This window comes from Orcinus orca, chromosome 16 (assembly GCF_937001465.1).
Source record: "Orcinus orca chromosome 16, mOrcOrc1.1, whole genome shotgun sequence".
Lineage (NCBI taxonomy): Eukaryota > Metazoa > Chordata > Mammalia > Artiodactyla > Delphinidae > Orcinus > Orcinus orca.
The window spans coordinates 35988879-36004693 of NC_064574.1; the positions used below are offsets into that span (position 1 = coordinate 35988879).

The following is a 15815-nucleotide window of genomic DNA, read 5'->3' on the forward strand; positions in this document are numbered from 1 at the left end:
ACATACAAATAAAATAGCTTTTCTTTGAAAGTCATATATATTAAGGAATGAAGGTTGAAACTGGGATTTGACTCTTTTAAAAAGCATCTTTTAGCATGTGATTATCCTTTTTATTTTTATTAATTTCTATGCATACCTGTGTTTCTATGCATACCTGTGTCTCAGGTGTAGATGGGTCTTGACTTTCTTCAGTTGCCTATTACCTAGAAATGGGAATCATTAATCTGAGCAACTTTGCTTTCTTTGCAGCAGAACTGAAGTAATTTAATCACGAATCCTAACGATTAAGAGAAAATGAACTTATTTAGTCAGACAGTCTCTATTTTGTAACACTTATGGGAATGAATAGAGATGATCCTTCACTTAACATTAAAATTACACTTAAATTATAGCTGCCAGGATTCTTAGTTGGTCTGGCTAATTCCAATGGTGGAGACACATGTAGGATATTCTCTGGGGAAAGCAGGCCTGAGTGCCAGCTTAGTGAAACTATGAAATTTCAAGTTCACCTCACCTCTTTTTTTTTTTTTTTCTGAGCTATATTCTTTAGTGTTCTGCAACAGAGATATCGGACATTTTTATAGAGTTGTGGGGATAGCTTGTTTTCTTTGTAAAATTTTCAAAGAATTTATATCATTGCAGGGACCAAGAAATATGTTTGAACTTGGTAGTAACCTACGTAGGTAAATCCTTTTCTGAAAACTGGTCAGGAGGTTCAATCAATGAGAAACAGAAATAAGATTCCTTAGTAGAACAGATTTTGGGAAGAGGGTGGTTTTTATGCAAACTGTCTATAGGTTTTTGTTATTGTTACAACATATTTTGATTTTGTTTGTTTTTGAAATGCAGCCACCCATATCCCCAGACCTGAGAAACAACTCCCGAGAGACAACCATTTTTTAGACATATTTACTTTATTTTTTGTTTGTTTTTGTTTTTGTTTTGGCCATCCCATGTGGCTTGCGGGATCTTAGTTCCCAACCAGAGATTGAACCCCGGGCAGTGAAAGCACCGAGTCCTAACCACTGGACTGTCAAGGAACTCCCTAGACATGTTTACTTTAAATCCTTCCACTTACAAGTTTCTCCAAACACTGAGTGCCTTTGCTGTTTATTCTTCTAGATAATTTCCCCCTTTTGCCTATTCTCTGAGGGTCTCCTTTGCTGAAAACAACTGAGGGCAACTTTTGGTACTTGAAAGGACAGATACCTTTTCCAACTATACCCTTCACATAACAATCTGCTCAGTAATGAGGAATGAGATTTGAAGCCACCACATCAGCTTGGGATGTTGTGTTCAAAATAGAAAACAGTACAGGTAAAAAGAAAAGTGAAGTCATGTCTTAAGAGAGATTTCTAACATAACCATGTTTGGTGTTGTTAAAAATGAAATAGATGAAGAAAAGGTACAATTTTAAAGAGAAATAAAATGATTAATGATGGAAAAGAAAGTAAAATATAGTTTAAAAATTAGTATGATCCATCACCAAGAAAAGGTATTAGTAAGAAAGTTGCTTGTTATATATTTAAACGATTTCTCTGCTTGCTTTCAGAACTACATAACTTTAAAATATTGTGGTTTCTCTTTAAAATATTGTGGTTTCTCTTGAATTTCTAAATTTTATTTCTAAAATTTCTTGCTCCTCCAGTTCATGCTCAATACTTTTTAAAAATTTATTATTGATGTATAAATGTTAACTATCTCAGATGTAGATAGATATATAACAATGAACCCTCAAATACCTACCCCTCAGATTCAGTCATCATCGTCATTTTGCCAGCCTGCATTATCTTCCCAATCCCATACATATATATATATATATATATAAAACCATTAAACCATTAGTGGGAAAACTTAACAGAACTGCCACAAAGAGTTGGTCATCTTTCCCAAAACTTCCTGTTGACTGTACCTAACAGTATTGTTAGGGACAGTGTGAATCCCCGAATCCCTCTTCTAGAATTATCTTCTATTCTAGGCACCTTCCCTTGGTCCTCTGTACTTGCCCGGGGTTCCTATTTCTCAAGGAAAACTCAAATGAATCCCTGAGCCCCACACCTAGTCCCTGAAGTTCTGAGAGGTGACACTCTTTAATCCATCAACTATTAATAAGTGGGCAAAAGTATTTTTAATGGATATGTGAATTAGGCAACAAAGTAGTATAGAAGGAAGAGAAAATACTTGAAAGAGAAAAGAGCCAGAGGGTGAGTCACATGGCTGTCAATGGAAGGAAAGAAAGGATACAAAGTATAGAGTGCATTCAATTCCAAATATTGTCCCATTAAATGTTGTAGAACCGAAGATATTGGTGGACTTTGTAATCACTGATTTAACACTAGGGATTTATAATTACAAGTTTCAGGTGGTTTCTGAAGTTTATTTTTCTCTTCTAAGTACACACAAAAAAATTTTTAAGTACTGATCAAATGTATTTTCTCTTTGAAACTTGCCTCAATGGTGATCAAAACCTGAGATGCAGTTGTTTCACAGAACAGCTGGTATCATTCTTTAATTAGCCTTCACAAAAAGTCCATTCTTTCGGAACATTCTCCTTTAATCTTTCATTAATGGTAAAATGTTAAACATTTCCCTTTTTGCTATGAGTGTTTATTTAATATTTTTTTTACTGTGTTCCTCTCCTTTTCTAGGTCATGCAAATTGATACTTTTGTGATAGCATTTGATCTTTCAAGGAGGCCTGATGTTCTTGATAAATTCTCAGCTTGTTAGTCAAGTTGAAATTTTGATTATATTGGGCACAGCTTTGAAATGGGATTTCCTCTCATCATAACTTACCTGAAAATGTTTCTCTTCATTCGGCCAAACAGAGGAGGAAGTTTTCTTAACTAAAGAGAGAATTAATGTCACCAAATCAAATAACTCAGCTGGAAACGTTTTGTTGTTTCTTTCTTGGTTTTTTCAAGTTTGCTTTTTCTTTATAAGGGTGCTGTATATAAAAACCTCAGAAGGGAGATCAGAATAACCAGCCTAAGTCATTAAGCCCTGTTGGCCCAGCATTTAGCTAAATAAGTAAGAATGTAAATTTATTCCTTGCTCAGAGGCTGGCTGAAAATTTGCTAAGTGATTGATTTAATGCTAATTTTCTGCATGAAGCTCTTATCTTCTTCAAGGCCTGTATGAAAGGAAAATAAATTCAGCCAAAATGGCGGAGCCCTATGTAGATTTTGTTTTGAATTCAGAAAGTTTGGAAACCTCCTTTGCCCAGCAGGACTATATCTCCAAAGGATCCATACTTATGATGTCACAAAGAAGTCAACTTGCTCTGAAAAGACTGAAGAATTTCTCTATGTCCAAATCCCAGTACTTTTTGAGGATAGAACTGAAATAACATATTCATGGCAGGTGCCGCCATGTGGCTCACTTTAACAGTCCTCTCTGTCAGTGTTCAGTGTGGAGAAAGTCCATGCTGTGACCCTCAGCTAGGTTTCTGCCCCAGCCCTAGGTGGCATTGTTGTGTTTTGATTCTGCCAAACCACCCTCTTCATTTCAATGTGTTCATGAATTGAGGAGAAGGATGAGATTTTGCATTTTACTATGTGATTCATGGGATGATTGGAGGAAATAAAGGGAGAATTGTGACACATAAAAATGTGTTACTGAATGACAGTATGACAGAAAGAGCTCTTGACTTAGGACCATAAGTCTTTTTTCCAGCTTTATTGAGATATAATTAACACACAATATTGTGTAAGTTTAGGTGCACAGCATGTTGATTTGTTACATTTATATATTGCAAAATGATTACCACCAGATTGTTAGCTAATGCCTCCATCACCTCACATAATTATCATTTCTTTTTTGTGGTGAGAACATTTAAGATCTACTCCCCTAGCATTTTTCCAATATATAATACAATATTATTAACTATAATCACCATGCTATACATTAGATCCCCAGAACTTATCTTATATCTGTAAATTTATACCCTCTGACCAACATCTCCCCATTTTTCCCACCCTCCAGTCTCTGGTAACCACTACTCTAATCTCTGTTACTATGAGTTCAGCTTTTTAAAAATAATATATAAGTGATATCATGCAGTATTTGTCCTTCTCTTTCTGACTTATTTCACTTAGCATAATACCATGAGGATCGGGACTTCCCTGGTGTCGCAGTGGTTAAGACTCCACACTCCCAATGCAGGCGGCCCAGGTTCTATCCCTAGTCAAGGAACTATATCCTACATGCATGCCACAACTAAGGAGCCCACCTGCTGCAACTAAGACCCAGCACAACCAAATAAATAAATTAATTAATATAATTTAATATAAAAAAATACCATGAGGATCTGAGGATCATAAATCTTTATGCAGAAATTCTCTCTTCACAACCTTTGGGCAAGTTATTTCACCTCTCTGGGCCTTTCTGGGTTGAAGGACTTCAACTCATACCAGTTTCTAGTAAGAATAAAAGGCAACTTTACCTAGAGATTATCATACTAAGTGAAGTAAGCCAGACAGAGAAAGACAAATATCATATGATATTGCTTATATATGGAATCTAAAAATGTGATGCAAATGAACTTATTTACAAAACAGAAATTGATCCACAGATGTAAAGAACAAACTTATGGTTACCAAAGAGGAAAGGAGGGGGGAGGGATAATTTAGGAGTTTGAGATTAACATATACACACTACTACATATAAAATAGACGACGAACAAGGACCTACTGCATAGCATGGGGAACTCTACTCAGTTTTTGTAATAACCTATAAGGGAAAAGAATCTGAAAAAGAATATATATACGTATATATCTCCAAATCACTTTGCTGTACACCTGAAACTAACACAAGATTGTCAATCAACTATACTTCAATAAAAATTTAAAAATTAAAAAAAAAGAATAAAAGGCAACTTTGTTTTTAAGGCATTCTAACTCTAATTCTTCTGATATTATGCTCTAAAATCTCTAGCTAAGACTAAATATTTCAACATTTATTATTATCCAGGACCCCAAATTACGTGAACTTCTGGATGTGGGGAACATCGGGCGCCTGGAACATCGCATGATAACAGTGGTGTATGGGCCTGACTTAGTTAACATCTCCCATTTGAACCTTGTGGCTTTCCAAGAAGAAGTGGCCAAGGTATGTGGATTGAAACTTCTGAAGCTTGTCACCTCGATCTGAATCCATATGACATTGTCCTGATTCCTATGAAAGACTTTGAGTTTTTGTCATATTTAGCATGTGTTAAAATTCCATCTAAAAATCATTCTGCTGCCAAGTAGAAGTGTAATTCAAACACTTCCAAGTAATGGCATTGGCTTAGAATAATGGATATTTTACATTAGAAAATAAGGCATTTTATATAATTTCTTTGCAAAAGAAAATATAGATGAAACCACATTCCATTTCACCTAAGCATCTTATCCCAACCCATTTTCTCTTAGCCTTACCATCTTCTTTCCATCCCTCTCCTAGAGGGCAGACATTTCAGTACCTATTTAACTTCTTTTACCATGTGCACACTTAACCCATGATTATGCACATAGTAGCTGCTCAATTAATATGGGAAAGAATGAAAAGTTTAAAATTTTAAATAACAATTTTAAATAATAATAAATATTTATTCAGCCATGGACTAGAAAGATGAATTAGACATCGCCCTCTCCATTAAGGAGTTGCTAGTTTACTAAGATAGTGGGCCCTTCAGATGCATACAGAAATAACTAGAACAAAGGCAAGATATATCAAACAAGAAGCTATGAACTTCTGGGAAACTTGGACTCAAGTTTGATGCTTTCTCTAAAAATGTCCAGCTGCCATTAGAAGAGAACTGAAATGAACATATTGAAAGAAAAGGTTTCTTTTTCCATGTTTATAGTTTATAAGATACTAATGCTGATCCTGACCCTTCATACAATTTCTTTCCAGAGTTAAGAATATGAATCTAGGAACACTTTGAAGTCTGCAGATCATGTCTGTGCCCTTACACAGCTTCTCACATCATGGATCAGAACTATGGGGTCATGTCAGGCCGGTGTTCATTGCCTGAGCATTATGATCTATAATTTTTTAAGCCTCAGTGCTCTGACATTTTTTTGAGCTACACCAGATAATCTGACCTGACCTCTAATTCTTCAGTGATTACGGTAGAGGTTTATTTCCAAAAGTTGCATAACATCAACTTCAATTCTTATAATGGAATACATAAAATGCCAACTAGTTTTGACACATTGAGGTCTTTAGAAACTCCTCATCAAGACTGTGTTACAAACCCCATCTATTTTCTCTCTTTAAGAACCGAGTCACCCATTTACTTCTATGGTATAATTTATGCTTGGAGAGAGACTTCTGTTCAATGAAACATTGTCTGTGTGACAGCATTGTACTTGCCTTGCAATCATTCTTATTCTGATACCTGCTGGTATTCTGTTGAGTGTATACACTTCACTTCTCAATATATGTATGTATGGTTGGATGGATGGATGAATATAGATAAACAAATACTAAATATTTCTAAAATATTTTTAAAATATCATTCCTGAAATACAGTCATATTCAGTTTCTTAAAAAAATGACCAATTCATGATATTCATTAACTCTCAGTTAAAAGCATTCACTAAATGACAGTGACTTTCAGGGAGGTTTTTACTGTGAGTGAATATAGTTTTATATTACAAACCAATCTGCATATCTTATATTGCATTAAACCTTTGTGCGGTTGAGTTGAAAACATTTTAATTTCCTCCTCGCTGTGGGCTTCTGCTCACTAATTGTCTTTAGGGATTTTGATTACTGAGCCCTGTAGTATTCCCTGTCAGAAATGAATCTATAGACGTTTTTCCAGCAGCTACTTGCTTAGTATAATTAATGAAGTTACAGAATATGTTTTGCCTTCCCAGACTGTGATATTCTATAGGATATTTTTCCTCCATTGAAATTGCTCAGCCAGAAGATTAAAATTTGCAAACACCATGTACTCTGAAAACTTAATTTCCACCCTTCTAGTTGTCAGCACTGTCTCATAACATCACACCTTCTGTTTAGTCTCTGGAGCCAACATACCTAGTACCTTGCATAGTGCCAGCACCAAAGGAAACAGTTTCCCTCATTATGTAGAACACCCGACAGGAACCTGAGCTTCTTTGAAAGTCAAATGTCTTCAGAAAAAATTGTTTACCAAGGGATTCTGGCTCATTCATTCATTCAACACACATTTGTCAGGTGCCTTCTGTGTTCCAGTGTCAGGGACACGGCATTCTGGAGGAAATAAATAGATAAATCACGATGATGAAGTACACTTACTGTGGGTCAGATAGAGGTTTGTGTGGAAGGATATAGCAGGAGGAGAGGGTATGAGGATGGAGGAAGGGGATTATTTCTTCATGGAGTGCTCAGAGAAGGCAAAAATCTGAAGAAAGTTGCTCAATTGAAACAATATCATAGATTCCTGAGAAATCTCTTGAGTCGATTAAAATTTTTTTTATCAGAACCCAGACTTCAGCTTTCCTAAATATATTATTCCAGATTTGTGTGCTTTCTTTCTTACATAAATCACTTGAGATTGAATTTTTTATTTATTCTTTAAGAGAAGTGACTCCTTTCAAAGGTGGATTGGGAGAAAGCTGTCTTTCAATTTTTCCCTCTGTAGTTGGACTAAAAGAGTGGTATCTTTTGCAATTAAGTAAAAGTCACTCTTCTTGTTATGAAGCATGATTTGCCAACTCTCTGTGTCCTAAAGGTGGACTTTCCCTGATCCCTCGAGGGATACTTCCCTTTAATATACCTGGAAAATGGGTGGTTTGTTTCACATTTGCCCTCTGAGTCTCACACTTCTCCCTGCATCTCCTGCTGCCCTGAGGACCAATGAACACATCCACATTTGCTACCCCTGGAACTCCTGGACTTCAGTCCCCCTCTCTGGGATGCCCTGACCCCTCCTCAGAGCTTCAGGGGGGAGGTGAATACCATCATCCTTCCCTTTACTCTCCCACTGTCAATTCCCAACAGTCCTCCACGCACAGCTATGTGAATCCTGGCAAAGGTGGAGGTACCAGCAAAGGAAACTAGCAAAGGCAACAGAAGTCGATTTCTTGTATTGTAATGTAGGCTTTTGAAGGACTTTGGCTTTTATTTTGAGGGAGATGGAAGCCATTGGAGGGTTTTGAGCAGATGGTGGACTTGGTCTGACTTAACTCTTTAGTCAATAATGGACCACAAGGGCGGAGGCAATAATGGAAGCAGGGAGATCAGGTAAAAAACTGTAGAAATATTTTAAGTGGGTTATTAGTATCTTGGACCAAGGGGGAGCTATGTAGGAGATAAGAAGGGGTCTGAATATCTATATCTACATCTACTTAAAGGAAGAATCCAGACCATAAACAATTGCAATTGTATGTTACATGTGAGAGAAAGAGAAGAATCAAAGATGATGTTAGAGTTTTGATGCAAGAGACAGTAAGGATGGAAATGCCACTTACTTCATAAGGAAGGTTTAAAGTAGAACACATTTGGTGGTATACAACAAGGCTTCAGCTTTGATTATGTTCAATTTGAGATTATTATTAGATACCCGAAGAAACATGTTGAGTAGGCAGTTAGATATATGAACCTGGGGTTCAATGCCAAATATAATGCAACAGTTTGGAAGTCATCAGGTTATAGATAGTATTTAATGAGGCAGGATGAGCTCAGCCAGGAAGTGACTGTAGATACAGAAGATGTCCAAGACCTGAGTCACTGATACTCCAACATGAAGAGATTGAGGAGATAAGAAAGAATCAGAAAAAGTAGGCTGAGAAGGAGTAGCCAGTGAGGTGGCAAACAGGCCAGTATGTGTGTTTGGAAGCCAGGTAAGCAAAGTGTTTCAAAAAGAAGAGAGTGATCAACAGGATCAAACGCTACTCATAGGTCAAGTAAGATGAAGGTCAAGAATTGACTGGTGGATTTAAGGATATAGAGGTCATTGGTGACCTTGATTAGAGCAACTACAGTGGAGTAGCAGGGTCAAAGTCTATTGGAGAGGGCTCTGGGGAATATCAGTGGAGGCAAATTAAGAAACCAAAAGAGATTGCTCTTGTGAGAAGTTTTGATGTAAAGGGCAGGGGAAAAATGAGAAAGCTGCTAGAAGGGGGAAGTGAGACCAAGAGATAGTTTTTAAGATGGGCGAAACCACAAAATACATGTATGCTTGTGAGAATGATCCTGTGGAGGGAAAACAATGTAAGCAAGTCAGAGAATTGCTAGAGCATGTCCTTGAGCGGACAAGAGAGTGGTAGGATCTAGTACAAGGCTCAGTAAACTACAGCCTGAGGCCAGGTCTGACCCACCACTTGTTTTTATAAATAAAGTTTCATTGGTACATAACAATGCCTATTTGTTTACAAGTTGTCTATGGCTGCTTTCACTAGACATAGTTGAGTAGTTATGACATAGAACATATGGAGTACAAAGCCTAAAATATTTACTCTCTGGTCCTTTACAAAGAAAAAGAAAATTGTTGACTGTCTCTTATTCACAAATAGAGGGGCTGTGCTCAGACAGGAGCAAGGGCATTTAATCAATAAGAGGAGGAAAACTGGAGTCCATCAGTAGAGATGCTGGTAAATCGTCCATGTAATAGAGGGAATTGTAGATGTTTTTTGATTGCTTCTGTTTTCTCAGTGTCAAAGACAGAAGTCAGTAGCTGAGAGTAAGGACTATTAAATCCTCAAGCCTTTTATCCACACCAGTTGGCGAATTTCTTTAAATACCTGACTGGTAGGGTTAACATGGACTGCAAAAGACAGATCATTTACATCAGCTCCAAAAAACAGTGTCATTGGAACAAGTTAACTGATTTATCAGGTCACTGCAAATTTTTCTATTGGCCAAGAAGTCTGAAGATAAAATAATTCTCTTCTTCCTGCCCAGTTCTAGTCCCTCTTTCTAATATTGTGCTTTCCTTTGAGGTGGGAGGCTACATAGAGATGTCTAATTGTGCCTACTTCTTCCTGCAGTCATGCAACCTAAACACCATTGTGTAGGTTAAAACAGATTGCTCTGAGCCAGGAGCAGGGTTCACAGGATTGCCATATGCTGGTGTTTACTGTCAGGTCTCAGGGATCCAGTATGTAACTCATGGGAGATCACTCTTCATCAAGAGAATTTCAGTAAGAAATGAATCTGTCTCAAGATTAGTAAAGAGAAATCTCTGTGTGCAAAGGCAACAGAGGTGGAGCCTTCCCTGTTTGGATTTAGAAATCTAAAATGATTTTCAGCATGTCTTCCCTCTGGGTTCTTGCCCCTGGAGGGCCACCCCATCACCCACCTGCCCAATTCCTATCCCAGATCCTTGTTCAATCCAATATAATAGCAAGATGGCCTATCACCCCAAGAGACAGGATTTGAGATTCCAGCTCTGATATTCAGTTCTAATTGGTTAGATATTCTGATAGGCCCCTTGGGTAGATACATTGTTGAACCACCACCCAGTTTGGCAAATTTCAGCCCAGACATTGTTTCAATGTATTAAAATGCAGTGGATTATGACAGCAAGGATCCAGGGGGTTAAGATTGAGATGCCTAATGACAGAGCCATGAAGGGGAAATTTTGTGTCCACTTCTCTGCACAAGAATTGAAAGACGCCATTGCTTCCAATCCTTAATATTTTACACAGTAAATTCTCTTGAGCATTTATAAATTGGAAAAAAAAAATTTTTTTTTTGTTTAGCCATGCTACTCGCAGGGACTTGACCTGATTTTTTTTAACTTTGATTGAAATATAATATGCACAGAAAAGTGCACAAGCTGTAACTATATAACTTGATGAATTTTTGAAAAGAGCACACACCCATGTGAGCAGCACCCCAATAAAGAAACAGAGCATCACCAGCATCCCAGGTGTCTACCCTACTAACACACCCTATCTTAACCTGCAACTTTATAAATTAGTTTTACCTGTTTTTAAAATTTCTGTAAATGAAATCATAGACTACATTTTCTTTTTGGTCTGACTTCTATTACTCAAAGTTTGTATTTATGAGATTCTTCTACATTTTGCATGTGGTTGTACTTTGTTCATTCTCTTTGCTAAATAGTATACCATAATTTATTTATCTATTCTATAGTTGGTGGACATTCAGACAGTTTCCAGTTTAGGGTTATTACAAATAGTGTTGTCATAAATCAAAACTACAACAGGTATCAACTCACACCAGTCAGAATGGCCATCATTGAAAAGTCTACAAATAACACATGCTGGAGAGGGTATGGAGAAAAGGGAACTCTCCTACAGTGTTCTCCTACAGGGAATGTAAATTGGTGCAGCCACTATGGAAAACAGTTTGAAGGTTCCTTTAAAAACTAAAAGTAGAGTTGCCATATGATGCAGCAATCCCACTCCTGAGGATATATCCAGAGAAAACTATAATTCGAAAAGATATATACACACCAATGTTCATAGCAGCACTACTTACAATAGCCAAGACATAGAAGCAACCTAAATGTCTATCAACAGACTAATGGATAAAGAAGATGTGTTATATATATCTATATATATACATATACATATATATATATATATATGTATTCACACACACACACACACACACACAGTGGAATATTACTCAGCCATAAAAAATAATGAAATAATGCCATTTGCAGCAACATGGATGCACTTAGAGATTATGTACTAAGTGAAGTAAGTCAGAAAGAGAAAGACATGGACTTACCCAGTGGTCCAGTGGTTAAGACTTTGCGCTTCCAATGCAGGGGGTGCGGGTTCAATGCCTGGTTGGGGAAATAAGATCCCACATGCCATACAGTGTGGCAAAAAAAATAAAATAAAATAAAAAGAAAGACAAATACCGTATGATATCATATGTGGAATCTAAAATATGATACAAAATGAACTTATTTATGAAACAGAAACAGACTCACAGACATAGAAAACAAACTTATGGTTACCAAAGGGGAAAGCGGGTGGGGGAGGGATAAATTAGGAGTTTGGGATTAGCAGATACAAACTACTATATATGAAATAGATAAACAAAAAGGTCCTACTGTATAGCACAGGCAACTATATTCAATATTCTGTGATTAAACCATAATGGGAAAGAATATGTATATATATATATGTATAACTGAATCACTGTACACCAGAAACTAAAACAACATTATAAATCAACTATACTTCAATTTAAAAATAAAAACAAACAGTGTTGTTATAAACATATGCCTTTCTGTGAGGTATGTAATTGCTGGTCATAGGTCTTCCTATGTCCAGTCTTGATGAATATTGCCAATTTCCCAAACTGGTTGAGCCAGTTAGTTTTCTAAATGTTAATTAACTCATGCAAAAAAAATCTTTAACAGAGGATCTCTGTCTGTTAAATTATTAGATTTTGAAGTAACTGTCACAGAATAAATGTGCTCTCCAAAAATATGTTCTATAAACTGACATCAGTTTTCAGTAGCTATTTCAGAATTTGGGGGTAACCTCTGTCACCTCTGCAGCTATGAATATCATAGACAATCTAGTTTACTCATTTGGGGAGTGTGATCTGGGATTTCCTGGAAGTTTGCCTTAACTACATCCACACCATTTGCTTGCCCACCATCCAAATAACTTGCAAGCTCTCTGAATTTCCTAATTAGCTCTCATATCTCTTTCCTCATCCTGCTCCCCCCTCCCATCTTGTTCAAGTTCTTGATGGGTGCCATCTGTAGACGCCTTCTACCTCCTTTCCTAGAATCCTCTCTTTGCTCTCCAACTCTGTGTGTCTATCTGCTAGGAATGATCCTAAAAAACCTCAGACCTGATCTTGCTTCAAATCATTTTTATTGCATATTACCCACAAAATGAAGTTTTCTGCCCATATCATTCAGTCATTCATTTAATGAACAAATATTCATTGAGGGTGTAGTATGTGCCAAGTACTAGGGATTTATCCGTGACCAAAACAAACATAGCCTCTGCCCTTAGGTGTCAGTGAATCACCACTTGGACCCTAGCACCATTCTGCCTCAAACCACCTGTGATTCTTTCTTCCTTTATAATGGTAATTCTGTGCCCTCAGAAGTGTGTGCTTTCCTAGATGTCCCTTCTCCATTCTGTCCAGAATTTCCAAGCCTCCATAGGGACTCAGCTTACTCACCCATCTCCCCTTCTGTTTCATGCGTTCCATGAACAACTGATGGTCCCTTCCTGTTCTTTGATGAACCCCATGCATATTTGCTATTGCATTTCTCACACTTTAATTATCTGTCAGTGTGTGTGACACCCTACCCTGGATTTGTGAGCTGCTTAAAATCAGAAAATATAGCTTAGTCATTTGTGTTCCCAAGATCTACCTTAGTGCTTAGCCGGTATTAGGCACTCAATAAATGTGTACTTTGGCAGAAAAAATAAAAAGAAAGGAAGGAAAAAGGAGGGAGAGGGGAAGGAAAGAGCAAGAAAGGGAGAAAGAAGCTTATGAATTCTTGAAAGCAATTGATAGATCATGAAAAATTGTAAAGCCATGGAGACTTTGAACATCATACACTCCAATATCCTCATTTTTGAGTTCAAAAAATTGAGACTCCTGAGCTAGTTGCTCCAAGATCACTTCCCCCCAGCACAGAACTCCCCCTAAGGTTTTCCAGGATTCTTGGTGGCTTCCAACCTCATCTTTCCCGATCCCAACCTTGTTCCCACTCAAAGTCATTGTCACTGTCATCCCCCTCTACCCACCAGTTACCACATGTTTTCTGGAGAAAAGAGAAAATATCTTCAGCTGGCCAAATAATTGAGACCTTTTAGGGGAAGGAATAAGAGAAGGTGCCACAAAGGGGGGGCTTTTTTTAAGAAAAAGAAATAATAGTCTACTAAATGAAATAGAAAAGAAAAAGAGGGAAGGGTCCTGCCACAGCCTCCTCTGGCCATTCCTGGTATAGAACTTGATTCCTCAAAAACCTTGGAACTTTTCTTAGACTGTCCTTCAAATTAATAATATACATATTTAAAACTGACCTCAATAGACACAAAGTTCTTACATTTCTTTTTATTCTGAGACATGTACATTGAGATAATAATTTTCAAACACTAATGGATATTCTGTACAAAATGTGAAGTTGATCTCATTTCCTTTTTGAATTTAGCACCAACTTATGGTAAGTGAGCAATGGATATGTTTGGCTTTTCTTTAAATTAAAATGATTAAGAAAAAGAGAATGAGGTACCATATATTCTTTTCAGCAATGTATTTTGGGACATAATGGAAAACTGTGCTGATCTCCTTGGGGGTAGACTATATGTGCCAAAAATATTGCCATATTGAATATATATTGCTTTTTACACATGTGAAAAGTTAGCCCTCTTGGTTATTGTATTTTATGAGATCTTCATTCACTGCTATTCCTGGCCTTCTCATATGCCTATGTCATCTTAGGATATTCCCCCCGACCCAATCATAAATAAGGACCAAGTTCTTGCCAGGTCAATACATTGCACTGTTAGTCTTGGGATTTTACAGTTGTGGATGTCCTTTGTTGGAAAATGAGATTTACCCTACATTCTGCACTTGAGTTTTGGATGAGTGTGGAGCAGGTGAAAGATGTACATTATAAACTTTCAACTTGTGAAAGTGTTACCCATCTGGAACATCCATATAGAAGTTTAAAAGTTCAAAAGTAAAAAAATATATAGAAAATAAAATAAAAAAGACATTCATTAAAAAAAAATAGAGGGGAAACAAAAGGCAACTCAGATGGTAATCTCTTCTTACACTCAGATAAGAACCAGCAGTTGCAATTCTGTTGATTGTGGAAGAAATCACCCTCGCCCACCTCCCCTGCCATCTCTTCTCATTCCTTAAACATAGAGCTTCTTTTGAACCAGGCATTGTTCAAGGGTGCCACAAAAAGGAATTAATGCTTAACTTAAGGGAAAGTACATATGCAAGGACACAGAAATGATCGTGATTTCAGACTGTGGGCTACTGTTAGTCCACTTTCCCCAGGAAAAGACAGGAAACTGCTTAAGCAGCAGCATCTTTGCTTTTCTTCCATCCATTCCATAACACAGAAATAAGCTGCTTCCCACTCATTCCTCTGCCTCCCTGTCTTCTGAGCCTGGCAGCTGAGAAAGCCCTAATTGTATTATCTGTGTACCTTACCTTAAAGCAGGCACAAAGATACATTTTAAAAACTCAGGGCTTCCCTGGTGGCACATGACTAAGAATCCTGCTGCCAATGCAGGGGACCCGGGTTCGAGCCCTGGTCTGGGAAGATCCCACATGCCATGGAGCAACTAAGCCTGTGTGCCACAACTACAGAGCCTGTGCTCTAGATCCCATGAACCACACTACTGATCCCACATGCCACAACTACTGAAGCCTGGGCGCCTAGTCCCCGTGCTCCACAACAAGAGAAGCCACCACAGTGAGAAGCCCACACACCGCAACGAAGAGTAGCCCCCGCTCACAACAACTACAGAAAGCCCATGCACAGCAACGAAGACCCAATGCAGTGAAAAATAAATAAATTTTTAAAAAAAGGGAGTTTATAAAAAATCACCATGGGCTTCCCTGTTGGAGCAGTGGTTGTGAGTCTGCCTGCCAATGCAAGGGACACGGGTTCGAGCCCTGGTCCGGGAAGATCCCACATGCTGCGGAGCAACTAAGCCTGTGTGCCACAACTACTGAGCCTGCACTCTAGAGCCCGCGAGCCACAACTACTGAAGCCTGCGCGGCCTAGAGCCCGTGCTCCACAACAAGAGAAGCCACTGCAGTAGAAGCCCATGCACCGCAATGAAGAGTAGCTCCACTCGCTGCAACTAGAGAAAGCCCGTGTGCAGCAACAAAGAACCAAAGCAGCCAAAAATAAATAAA

The 15815-nt window shown here is 37.8% G+C and overlaps 1 protein-coding gene across 2 annotated transcripts in view; it reads left to right on the plus strand.

Annotated features, from left to right (window-relative positions):
- Positions 1 to 15815, plus strand: part of PLCB1 (phospholipase C beta 1) — a 679784-nt gene that overhangs the window by 450301 nt on the left and 213668 nt on the right. For both annotated transcript variants that reach the window (XM_004276458.4, XM_012535449.3), the window contains exon 4: positions 4971 to 5108. In XM_004276458.4, coding sequence (XP_004276506.1) covers positions 4971 to 5108 — 138 coding nt within the window. The remainder of the gene's footprint in view (positions 1 to 4970; positions 5109 to 15815) is intronic.